The 16,768-nt window shown below is 50.0% G+C and overlaps 1 protein-coding gene across 2 annotated transcripts in view; it reads left to right on the forward strand.

The window, feature by feature from the left end:
- The window catches only part of LARP1 (La ribonucleoprotein 1, translational regulator), a 90,212-nt gene that overhangs the window by 27,198 nt on the left and 46,246 nt on the right, over positions 1-16,768 (forward strand). The window contains exon 1 of one of the 2 annotated variants that reach the window (XM_008152258.3): positions 3,875-4,712. The exons of the other annotated variant lie outside the window; for it this stretch is intronic. Within the exon in view, the coding sequence (XP_008150480.1) occupies positions 4,283-4,712 (430 nt within the window). The 5' untranslated portion in view covers positions 3,875-4,282. Of the gene's footprint in view, positions 1-3,874; positions 4,713-16,768 lie in introns of those variants that run through there. 2 annotated transcript variants of the gene reach the window in all.

Raw genomic sequence — 16,768 nt, forward strand, 5'->3', positions numbered from 1 at the left:
CGGCACCGCCCCCCCCATTGCCCCTCCGCCGCCACCACCTGTTGCCATCCCCTCCCTCTGCCCACTAGCACCTGCCTTGGCTGGCCTGGCACAGCCTGCTCGCCGCCCTGCCCCCCTGTCGTTCCCCTGTTCAGTTGATTTGCATATTAGGCTTTTATTATATAGGATTAGAAAGAATGACCAACCATGACCATTATGTCCCATATTAACAAAGTTTAGAGAGGGCATCATGCAAAGAACCTCTTCAGAAATTATCCTATCTAATAATAGACAAATATGCAAATTGACCATACCTCCGACACACCCACAACCCACGCCCACAACCCACGCCGACCATCCAATCAGAGCGAGTATGCAAATTAACCCAAACCAAGATGGCTACAGCCACAGAGAGCAAGGTTTCCTAGGTAACAGAGGAAGCCAAGCTTTCCACCTGCCCTGGCCAGGCCTAAGCCTCCACTCAAGCTACAGAGTTTCAATTATGGAAGGTAAACAAATTCAAACAAATGGCGGCAGAATGGAGCTTGAGAGAGCAGGCCAGGGTTGCCGCTGGCAACAGGGGAAGCAAAGCTTTCCACACACCCTGGCCCGGCCCAGGCCTCCTTTTAAGGCTACAAAGTTTCAATTATAACCCCAACACAAATGGCTGCGGCCTCGGAGGGAGCCCCAGGCTTGGCTCCGCTCCAGGCTACAAAGTTTCAATTGTAGAAGGAAAATAAATTCCAGATACCAGGGCCTCTGCTTGGGTTGCCAGGGGGCGTGGCCGGCCTGCAAACCACCACAGGCCCCTCGCTCAGGCCGCCCCACACCCCAAGGGAACCCCCACCTGATCCGGGACACCCTTCAGGGCAAACCAACTGGCCCCCACCCCTGTACCAGGCCTCTATCCTATCTAATAAAAGAGTAATATGCAGATTGATCATCACTGCAACACACAATATGTCTGCCCCCATGTGGTCAAAGATCTTGCCCCCATGTGGACACAAGATGGCCAGCAGGAGAGGGCAGTTGGGAGGCACCTGGCCTGCAAGGGAGGGCAGTTGAGAGGAACCAGGCCTGCAAGGGAGGGCAGTTGGAGGTGATCAACCCTGCAGGAGAGGGCAGTTAGGGGTGACCAGGCTGGCAGAGGAGGGAAGTTGGGGGCAAACAGGCTGGCAGCAGAGTGGTTAGGGGGTGATCAGGCTGGCAGGCAGAAGCGGTTAGGGGCAATCAGGAAAGCAGGCAGGCAAGCGGTTGGGAGCCAGCAGTCCTGGATTGTGAGAAGGATGTCCGACAGCCCGTTTCCGGGATCCGACTGCCCACCGGGATTGGGCCTAAACGGGCAGTCAGACATCCCTTGAGGGGTCCCATATTGGAGAGGGTACAGGCTGGGCTGAGGGACAACCCCCCTCCGTGCACGAAATTCGTGCACTGGGCCTCTAGTTTATCAATAAATACAATAAAAAATTATGCATCCCAGTGGCAATTTACCTTCTGATTAAAGGTATATATAATGCAATTATGAAAAATTGTGCTTAAATTCACTGAGATACCTTTAATCATTACCTTCTTTAGTACCTTTTTTTTTTTTAGGGGTAAAGAATTATGAATTTATTAAGTGATCTGGAAAACCAGATGGGCTGAGCCCCCAAATGGCGCCAGCCTTTAGTACCTCTTTTGAAACACTGGCCTCAGTCTCTATAATTTACACAGCTCTTTGACTTATACACTGAGTGGCCAGATTATTATGATCTCTGAACGCATAATAATCTGGCCACTCAGTGTATATCCTATATAATAAAAGGCTAATATGCAAATTGTCCCCTCAACCAGGAGTTCGACCAACAGGCAGGCCGGCCAACTGTCCATGTCCCCTCCACCTGGCCAGGCTGGCTGGACCCCACCCATGCACAAATTCATGCACCGGGCCTCTAATATATATACTGAGTGGCCAGATTATTATGCGTTCAGAGATCATAATAATCTGGCCACTCAGTGTATTGTCTTACTTAACTCCTCACAAAAACTCAGAGGGTAGAAGCAAGACAGGTATTATGTACCCCCACTTTTTCCACCAGCAAAGTGGACCCAAGGAAGTGTGAAGAGTTGGCCACCTTGCAGAGTTCAAGTTATGGAAGAGTTGGGATTAGACATCAGATTGTCCCCACCAGCACCTCTCCTGAGTAGTCCTGGTTACAACAGCCCTACAACCAGCCTTGCCCTGTGGGGCAGTTCCAAGAAGCTTTTCACTAAGCAGGTTGTGAGTTCTAACTGTCTGGGAGACTGCCAACATTTCCAGGCTGCTGTCTCTTGAGCAGGTGGGATCACAGCCTGATCACAGTCAGAGGCCAGAACTTCTCCAAGTGAAGTGTGGGACCACCTGGTGGCTAAGTACCTAAGGAGTCTTACTAGACATGCAGATTTCTGGGTTCAATCCCAGATAGGCCTGATTCCAAATGCTTTGGAATCTGTGTTCAAAATTTTCCCTTATTGTCCAAACTAAAGTAGCTGAAATAGTCTAACGGTCCAGTGGTCGGCAAACTGCGGCTCGCGAGCCACATATGGCTCTTTGGCCCCTTGAGTGTGGCTCTTCCACAAAATACCATGGCCTGGGTGAGTCTATTTTGAAGTTTAAAAAATTTGGCTCTCAAAAGAAATGCCAATCGTTGTACTGTTGATATTTGGCTCTGTTGACTAATGAGTTTGCCGACCACTGGTCTAACCTATTACTGTAGTCATTATTGTCTTCACAGATACTAGACAAGAACTTGTTTATCACATATTTTTATTGTCTCTTTCTCCACCTTAAATGTACATTCCAAGAGGATAGGGACTTTGTTAGCCTGGTTTATTGCTAAACGTGGGTTTCCTAGAACCCAAAGGCCCCCACAGTACGAGGTCTGTAAATATTGATTGAAATGAGTGTGCACTAAAGTTTGAAACCAGTCATACACCACGCCTTCGTTGTACACTAGGGAAACTGAGGCCCAATGAATTAATGACTGCTGCAGAGACCATAAGGGCCAGAATAAAATCTCAGACCTCAGGAGTCGCAATCACGAGTTGGTTTAACTCTGCCCAAAGCAATTTTTTAGAAAAAAATGAAACCCACTTGAAAAAAAAGACATTTCCTGCCCATAAAAAAAAAAAACAGTTTCGGGAGTTTGGCCAGGTTGGGGGCGGCTGGTGATTCAATTCCCACTTCCTAGGCGCCCCAAGCCTTCGTCTAAGGCTTCAGGACCTGCCTTCCGCACCCGGCGTCAAACACACCTCCGTGTCCGCAGGGTCGGCGGGACCAGAGCACAGACCATGGAGGTGAGGGCGGCTCGCCCAAGGTCACCCGGGCGGGGTCAGGGTGCCAGGGAACCTGCGGCCTCCGCGCGTCTTTAGGGTAGAGGTCCCCCCCCCCCCCCCCATCATCCTGTAAGTCGAAGGTGACAGGAATAGTTCTTTTCCCCGAACCTGGAGCACCCAACCTAAAGGCATAAGCAGTCCTGGCCAGCCGCGTGGCCGGCTTCCATGTGCTCCACCTGCGGCTGCTCTCAGGCGTTGGCCCTTTAAGACACCTCCCCTTTTCACCCGCCCCCCTCCCATGTCTCCAGCCTCTCTCCTGACCCCCCCTTCCGAATTGCATCAGGCACGTGCTCGCCCCCGTCGGGTCTGAGCACCCCGCACCCCCAAGCCTGGGAGGTGCTCCGAGGACTCCGAGGCGAGGGGCGGGGCCAGGGGCGGGCCCGCGAGGCCGTGCGCGCGCGCTCCCGCCGCCTTCGCCGCCCGCCCGTCGCCCAGGGTCGGCCCCAGCGGGCGCGCCCCCGCCGCGCCGTCCCTCCCCTCGCCCGCCGCGTCGCGAGGCGCGCGCCCGCCCGCCGCCTGCCGCGGATCGCGTGGTCGGCTCGGCTCGCCGCGCCTCTCCCCCGTCCGTCCATATTGCTGCAGCCCCCGAGCCGGGAAGCCCGGGCCGCCCCGGCGGCGGGGGGGAGGGAGGGACAGGACGAGAAGCCTGCCAGGCTCCGGGGGGTGCCTCGCGAGGAACGGGCGGGGGGGGACGCGCGCCAAGGAGGCCTGGACCGCAGAGTGGGGGGCCTTCCTCCCCCCCCCCCCGCCCCGCCAGCGGGCCTCGGATCTACGGCGGCTGCATCCGACCGGGAGGGAGGCCGCGCCTAGCGTGAACCCCGACCCTTCTCCGCAGAGACTGGGGCCCAGCGCCCCAGTGGAAGGCGTCGCGGGCGCTCTGAGAGCCGAGTTCGAGGCGGGGGAGGCCGCCTCTGGCGCGCCCGGCTTCTCCGGGGGGGCGGGCGCGCAGATGGCCACTCAGGTGGAGCCGCTGCTGCCGGGAGGCGCTCCGCTGCTGCAGGCCGAGGAGCACGGGGGGCTGGTGAGGAAGAAGCCGCCGCCGCCGCCCGAGGGCCAGGGCGAGCCCGGGGCGAACGACGTCGGCGGGGGTGAGCCGGACGGCGGTGGCCGGAGACCGCGGCCCCCCTGCGCCAAGCCACACAAGGAGGGCAGCGGGCAGCTGGAGCGCGAGAGCCCGCGGCCGCCTCAGCCTCCCGGCGTCGAGGGCCTGGCCTTCAGCGACGGGGAGGAGGGCAGCGGTGAGCCGGGCGCTGGTGGAGGAGTGGCCGCGGGCGCCGGGCGCCGAGACTTCGTGGAGGCCCCTCCGCCCAAGGTGAACCCGTGGACTAAGAACGCGCACCCGCCGGTGCTGGCCGCTGTGAACGGACAGTCTCTCCCAGGTGGGTCTCCCTCTTGCTGTCCCGGGTGCGGGGGCCTCTTCCGGGGACACGGGCGTCCCCTCCCCCAGCGGCCTCCGGGGTCCGCCGCTGGTCGCAGTGACTCGGGGTTTTTTATTTTTTATTGCTTCCTGGCTCATTCGGGTCGCCGAGCACTCCCCCCCCCCCCAGGCGCCCTCGGGAGCCGGCCCCGCGGGAGGGCACGGCCTCCGGGCCGCAGCGGTTAGTGGGCAACGGCGTGGCCCGGGCCTACCTCGCCGGGAGCGGGTGGCGCTGGTTTCGGTGAGAAGAGTTCTCCCCGCCGCGTGGTCTGGGAGAGACGGTTTCCAGCCCAAGCCTCTTCCTCGGGGAGCCCCCTCTCCCTCCTCCGCCCCACGCTCCCCGTGGTGGTAGCGTCGCGAGCCCCACGTTGTAAATGTTAAAGGAGCTCCTGTCATGGGCAGCCGCAGGGCCGGCGATGAGTTCACGGGTTCGGGATTTAAAAGTTAGCAACTTTTGTTCTCGAGTGCATGGCATGAGGCAGTAGAATCGCCATTGGTGACGGGTTGAGGGGTCGGTTAGGGAGAGAATGGGGAGAAGAGGAAACCCAACGTGTCATTGAAGTCGGGGCTTTCCCTCCTCGATCCCGGGGACCTTCCGCCTCGAGAGGGAGCCGGATGGCCAGGGTACGGGGAACCCAGTTAAGGGGCGGGCGGAAAATGCGAGGCGAGTGAGGGGGCTTGCGGTGCACGCGGGCCGTGAGGAGGGAGTGGCCGGCCCCGGCGGTCGGGTGACAGTTGGGCGCCATGCGCCGCCGGCCCGCTGGCTGCTCGCGGCCGCTCGGCCTGTGCGTTCGGCGCCCGCCGCGACGCGGGGGGTGGAAGGGAAGGCGGGTGCCGGTCGGAGGCGCGGTCGGGAGTGTGCGTGTGCGCGGCCCCCCTTCCCGGCATTCCTCCGCAGCCGGGACAACGTGGTGCCTTCCCGCGCGGGGAGCGGCATGTGACCGCCGACCGGCGCTCTCCCTCCCTCGGTTTTTGGGTCCCTTTGGGCCCGGTCCCTGGGGAGGTGGAGGTGCAGGGAATCCTAAAGGAGCGGTGTCAGCGTGGGGGGGAGAGGCGGCGCTAATATGGAGGCCCGTCTGGGCCTCCCTTTGCCGAGAATAGACCGTCGTCTTGGCTTGGGAGCACACCCTCTCTGCTCCCTTTGCCGTGCTGGCGCGTAGGGGCGTGATGCGTCTGGATTCTTTGGTTTGGGGTCCTTTTGAAGTTGGCCAGTATCAAAACCCCATTGTAGCTAGAAGGATGGCCTGTGGCCGTGGCTCTGGTGCTGGTTCAAAACTCCTCCCCTTCTGCAGTCGCTGGTGGAGGCTGACTGGTTTAAACCACCAGAATGGGGAAAGTTGAAGGGATCTTAATGCCTTCTCATTCAAGGGAGTAGAATCACTGGTAGTCCTAGAAAAAACAGAACAGTTAATTCTGAAAATGGCGTGTTGCAATTTTTATTTCTTTTAAGGTTGCTTCATTTGGAGGAGGGGACATTTGGGGTTTACTAAAGTACCTCAAACCGTGTTCTCTTCCTTCTGCCCTTCCCCCCCCCCCCCCTTTCCCTTCCAGAGCTCTATTATGCAAAGGGCAGTGCTGAAACCTCCATTTTCTTGCATATCCCTCCTGATCCACCTACAGAGGGAGGGAAAGCAACTTTAAGACACTCTTTGGTCCTTCCCCTCTTTAAATTCAAAGGGGTATAATCATCCCCAGGAGAGAGCACTCCTCAGAAGTTTAAATGGGGCTACTCACCCTGGCGGCGGCTGCTGCTTAGCCAATGGTGAACCTGCCCTGTGGGTTTTAAATCAGTCATGACATCAGGTGGTATTGTATGCCTGAGCTGGTATTTTGTGCAAGTCCAGGGGCCCTTGATAGGGTGCGTCACTGGGGTTATTGATCGTGGGAAGAAGACAGTTTGGCTGACAATCTCATCTCACCTTTTCCTCCAAGTGGAGAAGACAACTTGCTTTAAGTGCCCAAAACAAAATTCTGAGTCAGATAGATTTGCTCGGTGCTTGTTCTTCTGAAATCTTAAGGCAAAAAAAGTGTCTTGTCTACTCGTTGGTTTTGGAATAGTCTCCGACAGACTAACTGAATTTGTTTCTTAACTTCTGTTTAAGCCTGTAGTTAGGGCTCAGATGCTTTTTGAGGGAGAATTTTGTGATTGACTTATCTGGTAAGGTTAGATGGGCCTTTCTTTGGAGTCTACACAGAACTCTAAGGCCCTTTTCCAGCCCTGATTTTATTTTCAGTTTGGACAAGTTTAAATGTGACACCAGTGGAGTGGCAGTGTAGTCTTGGGAATTTTGCGTTCTGTGATGCATGTTTTTGGGAGTCTACAGAAATGAGTCCCTCATAAGCAGGCTAAAGGCTTTCCAAAGCTTGCTGCAAATGCTTATTTTTAGCTCTCCTTTTGGCTCAGATGCTAGTGTTTTAGTTCTTTAAGGGACACGTGCAGTAACTAGTAATGAAAGGTATTTTTCTATATTCCCCCCTTATTTGTGGGTTTTTCTTTTCTGGCTTAAGCTTCTATGCCTTATATTTGTTGTTTCAAATATTGGGATTTGCATTTTGGCTTTTTATGTTTCCATCCCCTAGAATATTTTGGGGAAAAAATATATATATATACACACACACACATATATTTATATTTATCCTAGCCACAACTCGTCAAGTACAAGAGACACAGGATGTCTTAGTTAAAAGCAGAAATGATATATAGCAAAAGTTCTGGGGTCAAAACTGCATGGGTTCAAATGTCAGCTCTTAGCATTTCTAGCTGTGCCTCCTTGAACAATAAGTTCCGTAACCATTCTGTACCTCAGCTTCCCCATTTGTGTGCTAGGGATTAAATCATGATTTATCTGCTTCTTGGGGCTGTTGTGAGCATTCACCGTGATAATGTGTAAAGCATTTATTTAGCCCAGCGCCTGTCATGTAGCTGTTACACCTTGTCTGGGAGGCTGAGACTGGGGGACTTTCCGGGACTTTTTCTGGGTCTCCATGTTCTCCACTTGTAAAAAGAGGGAGTTGGAGAGCACAGTACTACTTTCCCTTTCTGGTATTGTATCGGTACTCCATGAAATAATATGGGATCATCTCCTTAAATGTGGACTTTTATCTATAGACAAAAAGAGCATGGTGTGGATAATCTTAAATGTTGGTCACCCAAAGAATTGGCTATTTCTGCTTTGGAATGTGGTGTGATGACTGTTTTAAAAATAAGTTTTAAGTTGTTTATTTGCCTTTCATTAAGATTATCTTTTGGGAGAGTGCACGTGTGCTCTCAGGGCTGTGGGGAAAAGGCCATTGTGACTGAAGTAAAAGTTTACTAAATGCATGTTGAGACTTTGAGAATGTATCATCATCACTAGAAGCCTCCACTCACCCCAGTGTGGGAATCAGTGGGTTGGTTTTGTAGCACCTTTAACTTTAACCAATGCTGCAGTCTTTTTCTTGATTTCTCTTTAAAGAAAAGTCAGGGGCAGGGTCCGAGACTTGAGTGTTTATGTTCTGGGCATCACTTTTTTCTGTGTCCCTTTGAAGTATAGCTAACTGACGGTACAAAATAAAAAAGGGTTATATAATCTTGCCTAACCCATGACAACCCCAGGGACCCTCTGCCCCACTGAACTGGCCTCAAATAAACCTTCTGTTCCCTTTCTTTACTTTCCTCCCTGGGTTTGGGCCCTTCCTCAGGTCTCCCACACCATTGCACTAGGTAGGGCATATCTGTGTGAAGACCTCCTCATAGCCTCAGACCTACTAAAGCCCCTGGTTCCTCCTTCCCCACCACTAGAAGTAGACTGGATGCAAGTAAGAGCTTTGCCTGGAATCATATAGTCTGCACTTTTGAGCTCCAGCTGCTGCTGCTTTTCCTTTATTGAGATATAATTGCCATATAATATTATATTAGTTTCAGTTATGCAACATATGATTCTATATTTGTATATATCCAGTTTTGTATTTAACTTGCTGTGCAATTCTGGGTGAATTACTCAGTCTCTCTGAGCCACTGATACTCTCAAAATGAGAAAATGATAGTTGACTATTTCAGAAGATCATGGGAATTAAAGAAGGTGATATTAATAAAGCCCTTAGCATAGTGTCAAGCACAGAGTATCTGTTAAGTGCTACTTACTTAATAATTGCAGTTTTAATTTTTTTTAAATAATAAATGATCATTATTAGGATCTGTTCCACTTCTGATTCTGTTCGTCACCTGCATTTTGGAAACCAGCAACCCCCATACTTTCTCTGTTTCTTCTGTAAAATGAAAGAATTGGCTTACGTCTAAATGTTGGTTTTTTTTTTTTTGTTTTTTTTTTTTTTTTGTATCAAAAACACTTTAAATAAAACCTCTCCCCACAAAAGAAAGAAACCAAAGCAGAGCTCCCCCCCCCTTTTTTTTTTCTTTTAAACATGTGTGTTTATACCTCCTGTAGTGGAAAAAACTCCAGTTTTGAATCCAAACTCAGGGCTGGAGTGACTCTTGCTTTAGGAACCTAGGCTGTTCACTTGGGGGTGATATCAAACATTGTGGAAAACCAGACATTATGTGCCTTACAATGCTATAGTGGAAAATACACAGCACTGTCTGTTAAAATCCTCCCCTCCCCAAATAAAAATTGAACCTAAACCCAGTAGAACCGTAGATCTGTGGGGATAGAGAAACACATTGATTGACCGTGAGGTAGGAGTTATCCTACTCCTGAATGTGTGGAATTCTACAGCACAAATAATTTTTTATCAGTCAGTAAATGGCATTTTAATAAAGGGAACTGTTACAGATGAAAAGAGTTGAAACATCAGATATACTGTGTGGATCTTGTTTGGATCCCAATTCAAACAAACCAGTTATAAAACAGTTCTTTTGGCTAAGAACTGCTGCGTTAGCCTAGATAAATGAGGACTTACACCTCTTTTCCTGTAGTTCAAATCGCTTTCTCCTTTTCTAAAGAATGCACCCAATTAGGGAAGAGGTAGAGGGAGGTCTTCACCTGCAATCTCCAGCTCTCAGGCCCCCTCTCCTCTGGGCAGGGAGTTGGAGTTTTACACCAGCTGGGAGGTGAGTGCCTGCTAGGGAGGAAGAGGTTAGGGGTGGTTAGGAGGTGGTTCCAGGCCCTTGGGAGGTAGTGGGTACTTTCATCTGTCTTGAACCCTGACTTTCCCAAGAGGCAGAGTCTCTTGGCTGACCCACCACATTTGCAGTGGGACCTAGGCAAGAGGGTTTTATAGCTGTTACTCAGCTCAGAACTGTTTCCCTCCCTTTGGGAGGTGGGTAGGGAGAGGAGGTGGAGCCCGGTCTGAAACCACAAAAACCTCTTTAAAATGGAGAGCTTGGCAGATGGGAGTGCCCCTGTTTGCAAAATCCAAGACAAGCTCGAAGGGGGTAATTAGAGTTTTGGGACCTCAAGAGGGCTCACAGGTGCCTCAATCTGGGCTCACAAACCTCCCTGGCTGGTCCAGAGTGACCTAAGGGAGTGGCCAGGAGAGAGGACAGCCTTACTTTCCTGTGGGTTCATGATAGGAAACAAGTTTTGATAACCTGGCTGGTGAAAATATAGGAAACAATGGGGCAAAGGGGTAAGTGTTTAATTCAGAACATGGGCAGAATACTTCTCCCTGCTCTCAGTGACCTTAGCTTGCCTCACCTCTGTTTTTTTATTCACAGAATGGAACTAACCCTTATGCTGAGGTTCTTTTGAGAATCAAATTGATAGTGAGTATGGGGGAGCTCAGTTCAGAAGTTAAAATGTCCCATACAAGCCTTGGCCAGTGTGGCTCAGTTGGTTGGATCATCATCCTGTAGTACACCAAAAAGTGTTGGGTTTGCCCTAGCCGGTTTTGCTCAGTGGATAGAGCGTCGGCCTGCAGACTGGAGGGTCCTGGGTTTGATTCCAGTCAAGGGCACATACCTGGGTTGCGAGCTTGATCCCTGGTTAGGGGCGTGCAGGAGACAGCTGGTCAATGATTCTCTCTCATCATTGATGTTTCTCTCTCTCTCCCTCTCCCTTCTTCTCTGAAATCAATAAAAATATGTATATTTTAAAAAACAAAACAAAACAAAAAGTGTTGGGTTTGATTCCCAATTAATGCAAATTCTAAGGTTATGGGTTCCATCCCCAGTTGTACATGAGGAAGGCAACAGATCTATCTTTCCTTCCTTCCTCCCTCCCTCCCTCCTCCACTCTCCTCCCTCCCTCCCTCCTCCTCCTTCTCTCCCTCCCTCTCTCTAAAATCAATAAAAAGTAAAATGTTCCACACATGTAAGTGATTTATATTCCAGAAGATGCATTCCCAAGCTAGATACATCTAGTTTGAGGTCATCACCTGTTCTGAGAGGTTATCCATGCCTTTCCTAAATAAGGATGGATAATCAGGAGTTAGCTTACTTTTCAAGTAGCATTATTTGTAATAGGTACCAGAACCAACTGGCCAACTTCTTGTGACAGATAGCTTAGGGCGTCTCTCGGAGTTTTTCAGAATCAGGACAGTCTCGACGTGGTACCTTTTTTTTTGGCTGACCCTTTGGATTAGCAAAGTCTTGGTGGGTGTGGGTGGGCAGTGAGGATTGGGGACCTTAACCTTTTGCACTCGGATGTCGAGTGTGACTCGACACGGTTAGCATTAAATCCCGAGTGGAAGAAAAAAGTAAGCGAGTGCAAAGGGTTAATTGATTAATTTTGTGCAGCTTGATGTATGAATGTCATGTGTGGTGAAGGGCTCCCCATTCTCAGTTTGGGGTACGGTTGGGACATTCATTGACCCCTCCATCAGAAGCCTTGTTTATAGGGTACTCTGTAATAACCTTCCAAAATTGTCCTCCAGACACAATGCTATTCAAGGCAGCCTTTTCTCTTCCCTGCTTTAAAGTTAAGTTGCAAGCCTTTCAGAGGAACAGAAGTCCCACAGTGGCTGGGAGTCTCAGTTCCACCCCCTACACTCGGCTCCACTTCAGGCAAAACCCAAACCAGGCTACTATTCCATCCATGTAATTGGTCTCTTTCCCTCATATCACTGTTAATATATATACAGAAGAAAAGCAAAGAAACTCACCCAAAGTGGCAGAAAGGCACCGAAGATGGAATGGGAGGGTTTCCGTACAAAGCACCGAGCCCATCTCTCACTGACATTCTATCACCGGGGCATTCCTCAGCACCACAGTGTGGGCTCCTCACTGCAGGACTGTACCCCCGCCCTAGTGATTCTTCAATTACGCCCCCCCCCCCCCCCCCCCCCCCGCCCAACTATAGAGTTGCATGACAGCCCAGGGCAGGGTCAGAAGAGCTGGCTCTAAGAAGTAGCATGGGCCACCTGGTGGCTGAATCGTCCACCTGGTCTGTGTATGGTTTTGCTTTCCTTGTCACACACACTTAGCTTATTGAAGCTCCTGAAAACCCTGAGATTAATAACGGTGATGTCACAGTTACCATTTACCGGGTGCTTTCCCTGTTCTTCCCATGTGATCTTAGAGGTGAGCTTTTTACGCCTACTTCACAGATGAGGAAAGTGAGGCTCAGGAGAGGGTAACACGTTAAGTGCCAAGCCTGTTTTGTCTTCCTTTCCGCTTAGCCCACAATACCCGATTTCACCGATACGCTGGCGGCCAGAGACTGACGAGGTCCAAACGGAAAGTATAGTGTCAGTCACTGGTGACTGACATGGCGCCTAATGTGTTAATAAGCAACTCTGTTCTTATGATTTCTTAGAGTAAGCCTTGGGCTCATCCTTGACTGTTTCTCTATTTCTCTATCATCTCACATCTAATTTACATCTCTTTGGCTCCCCAAAAAACCTGTATCCAAAGCTAAATGCCTCTTACAACCTCCTCTGTTGCCAGCCTGGTCCACACAGCATTGCTTTCCCACCTAGATTGTTTAGCAGCCTCCTAACTGGTCTGTCACTCTTGCTCAAAACACTCTTAAGGCATTTTATTATAGGGGAATAAAATCAGAGGCCTCAGCATTCCTATATAATAAAGAGGTAATATGCAAATTGACCCTCACACAAGATGGCCACCCCCATGTGGTCAAAGATGGCCAGCAGGGGAGGGTAGTTGTGGGTGATCAGGCCAGCAAGGGAGGGCATGTGGGGGGGGGGGGGGCGACCAGGCCAGCAGGGGAGTGGTTAGGGGGTGACCGGGCTTGCAGGCAGGCAAGTGGTTGGGAGCCAGCTTCCCGGAATGTGAGAGGGATGTCTGACTGCCGGTTTAGGCCCGATCCCCAGGTTGGAGAGGGTGCAGGCTGGGCTGGGACACACACACACACACACACACACACACACACACACACACAAAACCCAGTGCATGAATTTCGTGCACCGGGCCTAGTAAGACTGCTTGATCTGGCTCCCCATGCCATCATTCTCCCCAAGCTCTGACATTCCCCCCAACTTTTACCTCCCAACCACATTGCTTTTCCTGAGGCACATTCTCCTTTATGGCTTTTGTTCTGGAATGCTCTTCCCCCTAGATAGCTACATGGCACACACCCTCACTTTCTTCTGGTTCCTGTTCATATATTAGTGTGATGGAGAGGTCTTCCCAGACTACCCTATATAAAATAGCACACTGCCACCTCTTACTCTGCAGCCCCATCTCTCTTACCCTGCTTCATCTTCCTTCTTAGCTATTATCACCCTTGGGTCAGAGACTTTGGTATTTGACCACTACTGTATTCTCAGCACCTACAACATACCAAGCACAATAGTAGGCAGCTTGGTGAACATTTAATTAGAGAATGAATGGATGAATCTCACACTTTAAAGCAGCATTCAGCACATTTTGAGTCGCATACAGATGCCACAGTGAATAATAAAAGTCTGTGTTGGCAAGGAACATGCACTCACGATCCAGTATGGAAGGTACTGTGTAAGAAAGGTATGGGGTTCTTTGGGAGTGCAGCAGGGGCACCCAACCAATGTAGGTCAGAGAAGTCTTTCTGAGGAAGCAGTGATTAAGTTGAAATGGGAAGGATGGGCAGGAGTTACCTGAGAAAAGGCCTGGAAAGAGAGCTCATTCTTGGTAGAGGAAAGGCCCTGGGGTTCAGGGAACTGAGGAATTCCCTGTGGTTGTAATGTAGATGATTGGGAAGGTAAATTCTGATTTGAACAGGAAGGTAGTTGAGAGTCATTGAAGATTTTAAGTGGCATAGTCAGATATTTTCTTTTGAAAGATTACTCTGGCCATGTGGTAGAGCCTCTTAATTTAAGAATAGATGGCTTGGAGTTTCCTTTCTGATCCTTTGGGGCAATGTTCCCAGATTATAAAAGCGAACAGGCTTCCAAAGTCATCCTGAATTGTAGGTCTTGGGCAATTATCAGCTGTCATTCTTGGTTAGGGAGCGGCTCTGGTTTATGGGATTTCTCTGACCTTTTAGAAGGCCAGATTAGTTGTAATTCATCTCAGTTGCTGGAAGAAAGAAGCACAGTTGCTGAAGAACTGGCATAGGCTGAGCTTATGCTTGAGCTTAGAGCCTCCAGTCTGCTTGTGCCTGCTGTGGAGGGCTAGGCAGGAAGAGGAAGTGGCCCTGAAAGTAGTGGCAGGGACACAGGCTTCCATGTGGCAGGACTCCATATCTAGGCTGCCTGCTACCAGTCCCTGCAGTTTGGCCCTGCAGGTTCTTACACAGGTAGCAATGTGTACCAGGTTTCCTTCCCATCAGAGCCACCTCCCCTAAGCTGAATTCAGCTGTCGTAGTGATTTCCCGAGAAAGGATAGAGAGTTAGGCTTCTGCAGCCCCGTGTCCAGTTGTCAACTCTGTTTCTATTGCTGTGCCTTCAAGGGGCTTGGGTTTACTTCCCCTCCTTTCAGAGAAGGAATATAGAGCTGGAAGGGACCCTGGAGGTAATTAAATCTAAACCTCTCACAGTTTAGGTACTAAAGGCCCAGAAAGGAAATAGGAGTTGTTCAAAATCAGTTCAAAGCAAGGCTGAGACTTGAACCCAAGTCTCTGGGCTCCCACTCCAGTTCTGTTTTCACTCTACCTTTGGAGGAAAAGGCAGAATGGGGTAGTTGAACATGAACTTTGAACTCAGTCAGCCCAGTCACTTACCAACTGAGTGCCCTTGGTGTAACTTCTGGGCTTCAGTAAATGGAGTTATATGTAGTTACCCCCTAGTGGGATCATTGTTGAAAGTGAGCTAGGTGAATATGAGTGCTTAGCTGGAGTCTGGCAAAAAATAAATAAAAAGCGGTAATTGTAAGAGTATTGATGGTGTTTTGTTTTGTTTTTTTTTTTTTTTGAGACCTGAATTTGACCCGGGTCTTCAGTTTGCTAACAAAGGTAGGTGCTAAAGCCAACTTCCCTGGCTTCCTGGGTCCTCTGCCTGATTCCTTCTGTGTGGTCCTGAGCCTACCCAGGAAGGAAGGCAGCCCATGCCACTTAGAGCCCGCTCTTCTGACCCTGCCCTGGGCTGTCATGTAACTGCATAGTGGAGGGGAATTGAAGAATCCTTGGGGGATACAGTCCTGCAGCGAGGAGCCCACATTGTGGTGCTTAGGAATGCCCCGGTGATAGAATGTCAGTGAGAGATGGGCTCGGTGCTTTGTACGGAAACCCTCCCATTCCATCTTTGGTGTCTTTCTGCCACTTTGGGTGAGTTTCTTTGCTTTTCTTCTGTATATATATTAACAGCGATATGAGGGAAAGAGACCAATTACATGGATGGAATAGTAGCCTGGTTTGGGTTTTGCCTGAAGTGGAGCTGAGTGTAGGGGGTGGAACTTAGATATGGTGAGAGCAAGGTTGGGTGTGGGAGACCGGGTGCTACTTCTAGGGAATGTGGGAGGGAGACAGGAAATCAGGAATACACAGAGGGGGCGGCTCACTGGGACACATGCACATTTCTATGAGGAGGGAACGGTTGAGGGAACTAGGGTTATTTTGTCCAGAGAATCAAAGCTTGGGGTGGGTAGAAATGCCTGTTCTGAAATAAAGCATTTGAATAGACCTGCTTAATATAGCCCTATGGGTGAAGCTCTTGTGGGAGGTAGAACATTAGTAGGTTTTAGCTCTGGCCAAGTAGTAACTTTCAAAAATCCCCTCCCCTCCCCAAATGTATTCAGCTGCCACAGGAGATACTGAATTTCTTGACATGGTGATAATATTTGAACAGTTTGGGTAGCCCTGCAGATGCAAATTTGCAAAATAATTTCCTAGACTTGTTCATTCAGAAAATACTGAGTTAGGTGTCAGGCCCCAGAATTCAGGGGTAAATAAGATAACATTCCTTCCATGATTGGGTTTTTGTTTTTAATTAAAATTTATTGGAGTGCCATTGGTCAACATGAACATACGTATAGGTTTCAGGTATGGGTTTCTATGTTACAAGATCTGTATATTGTTTCGTGTGCCCACCACCCAAATCAAATCTCCTGTCACCATATGTCGGCTTGACTTGGTTTATATCCTGGAAGTCACAAATGGACAGCTCCCATCTCATCTCCGCAGGTCCAGTCCAGCCTACGGACAGATTTTGACCTTGCATTAAAAAACAGTTTAAAGTGACCACCTATATTTTAAAATCAAGAAAATTCATCTGGAAACGTAGAGGTTTTCAGTTTTTCTTTAAAAAGCCAAACTCTTTACCCCCCCCCCCCAAAAAAAAAAAAACAACATCAAAAACATTGAATTGTATACTTTAAATGGGTGAGTAACACAGTATATTAATAAAGTTATTATGGAAAAAAATGAGACGACCTGGTCAAACAGCCTCTGTCCGACGCAGCCTACCTTTAAACAAGGATGCCAGCGTGAGGCCTATGGGCTCAGATGTTCTGTGTTTTATTGTACAAAGGAGAGAGGACAGTGTCTGTCCAGCCTATGAGCTGAGGAGCATACTCTGGGAGAAGAGTTTGAGAGGAGAGGGTAGGGAAGACTTCAAGGCCTAGGGCAGGAATTGCAGTTCTAGAGGGAACTCCTTACCTACCTCTTTGAGGGAGAATGTGATGGAGAGACAGGACACCTCTGGGCATTGTGGCCTAAGGTCCCAGCAGTAAAAAGCTGTCTGAGAGCTAAGGGTTGGGGCTGTCAG

This window comes from Eptesicus fuscus, chromosome 6 (assembly GCF_027574615.1).
Source record: "Eptesicus fuscus isolate TK198812 chromosome 6, DD_ASM_mEF_20220401, whole genome shotgun sequence".
Taxonomy (NCBI): Eukaryota; Metazoa; Chordata; class Mammalia; order Chiroptera; family Vespertilionidae; genus Eptesicus; species Eptesicus fuscus.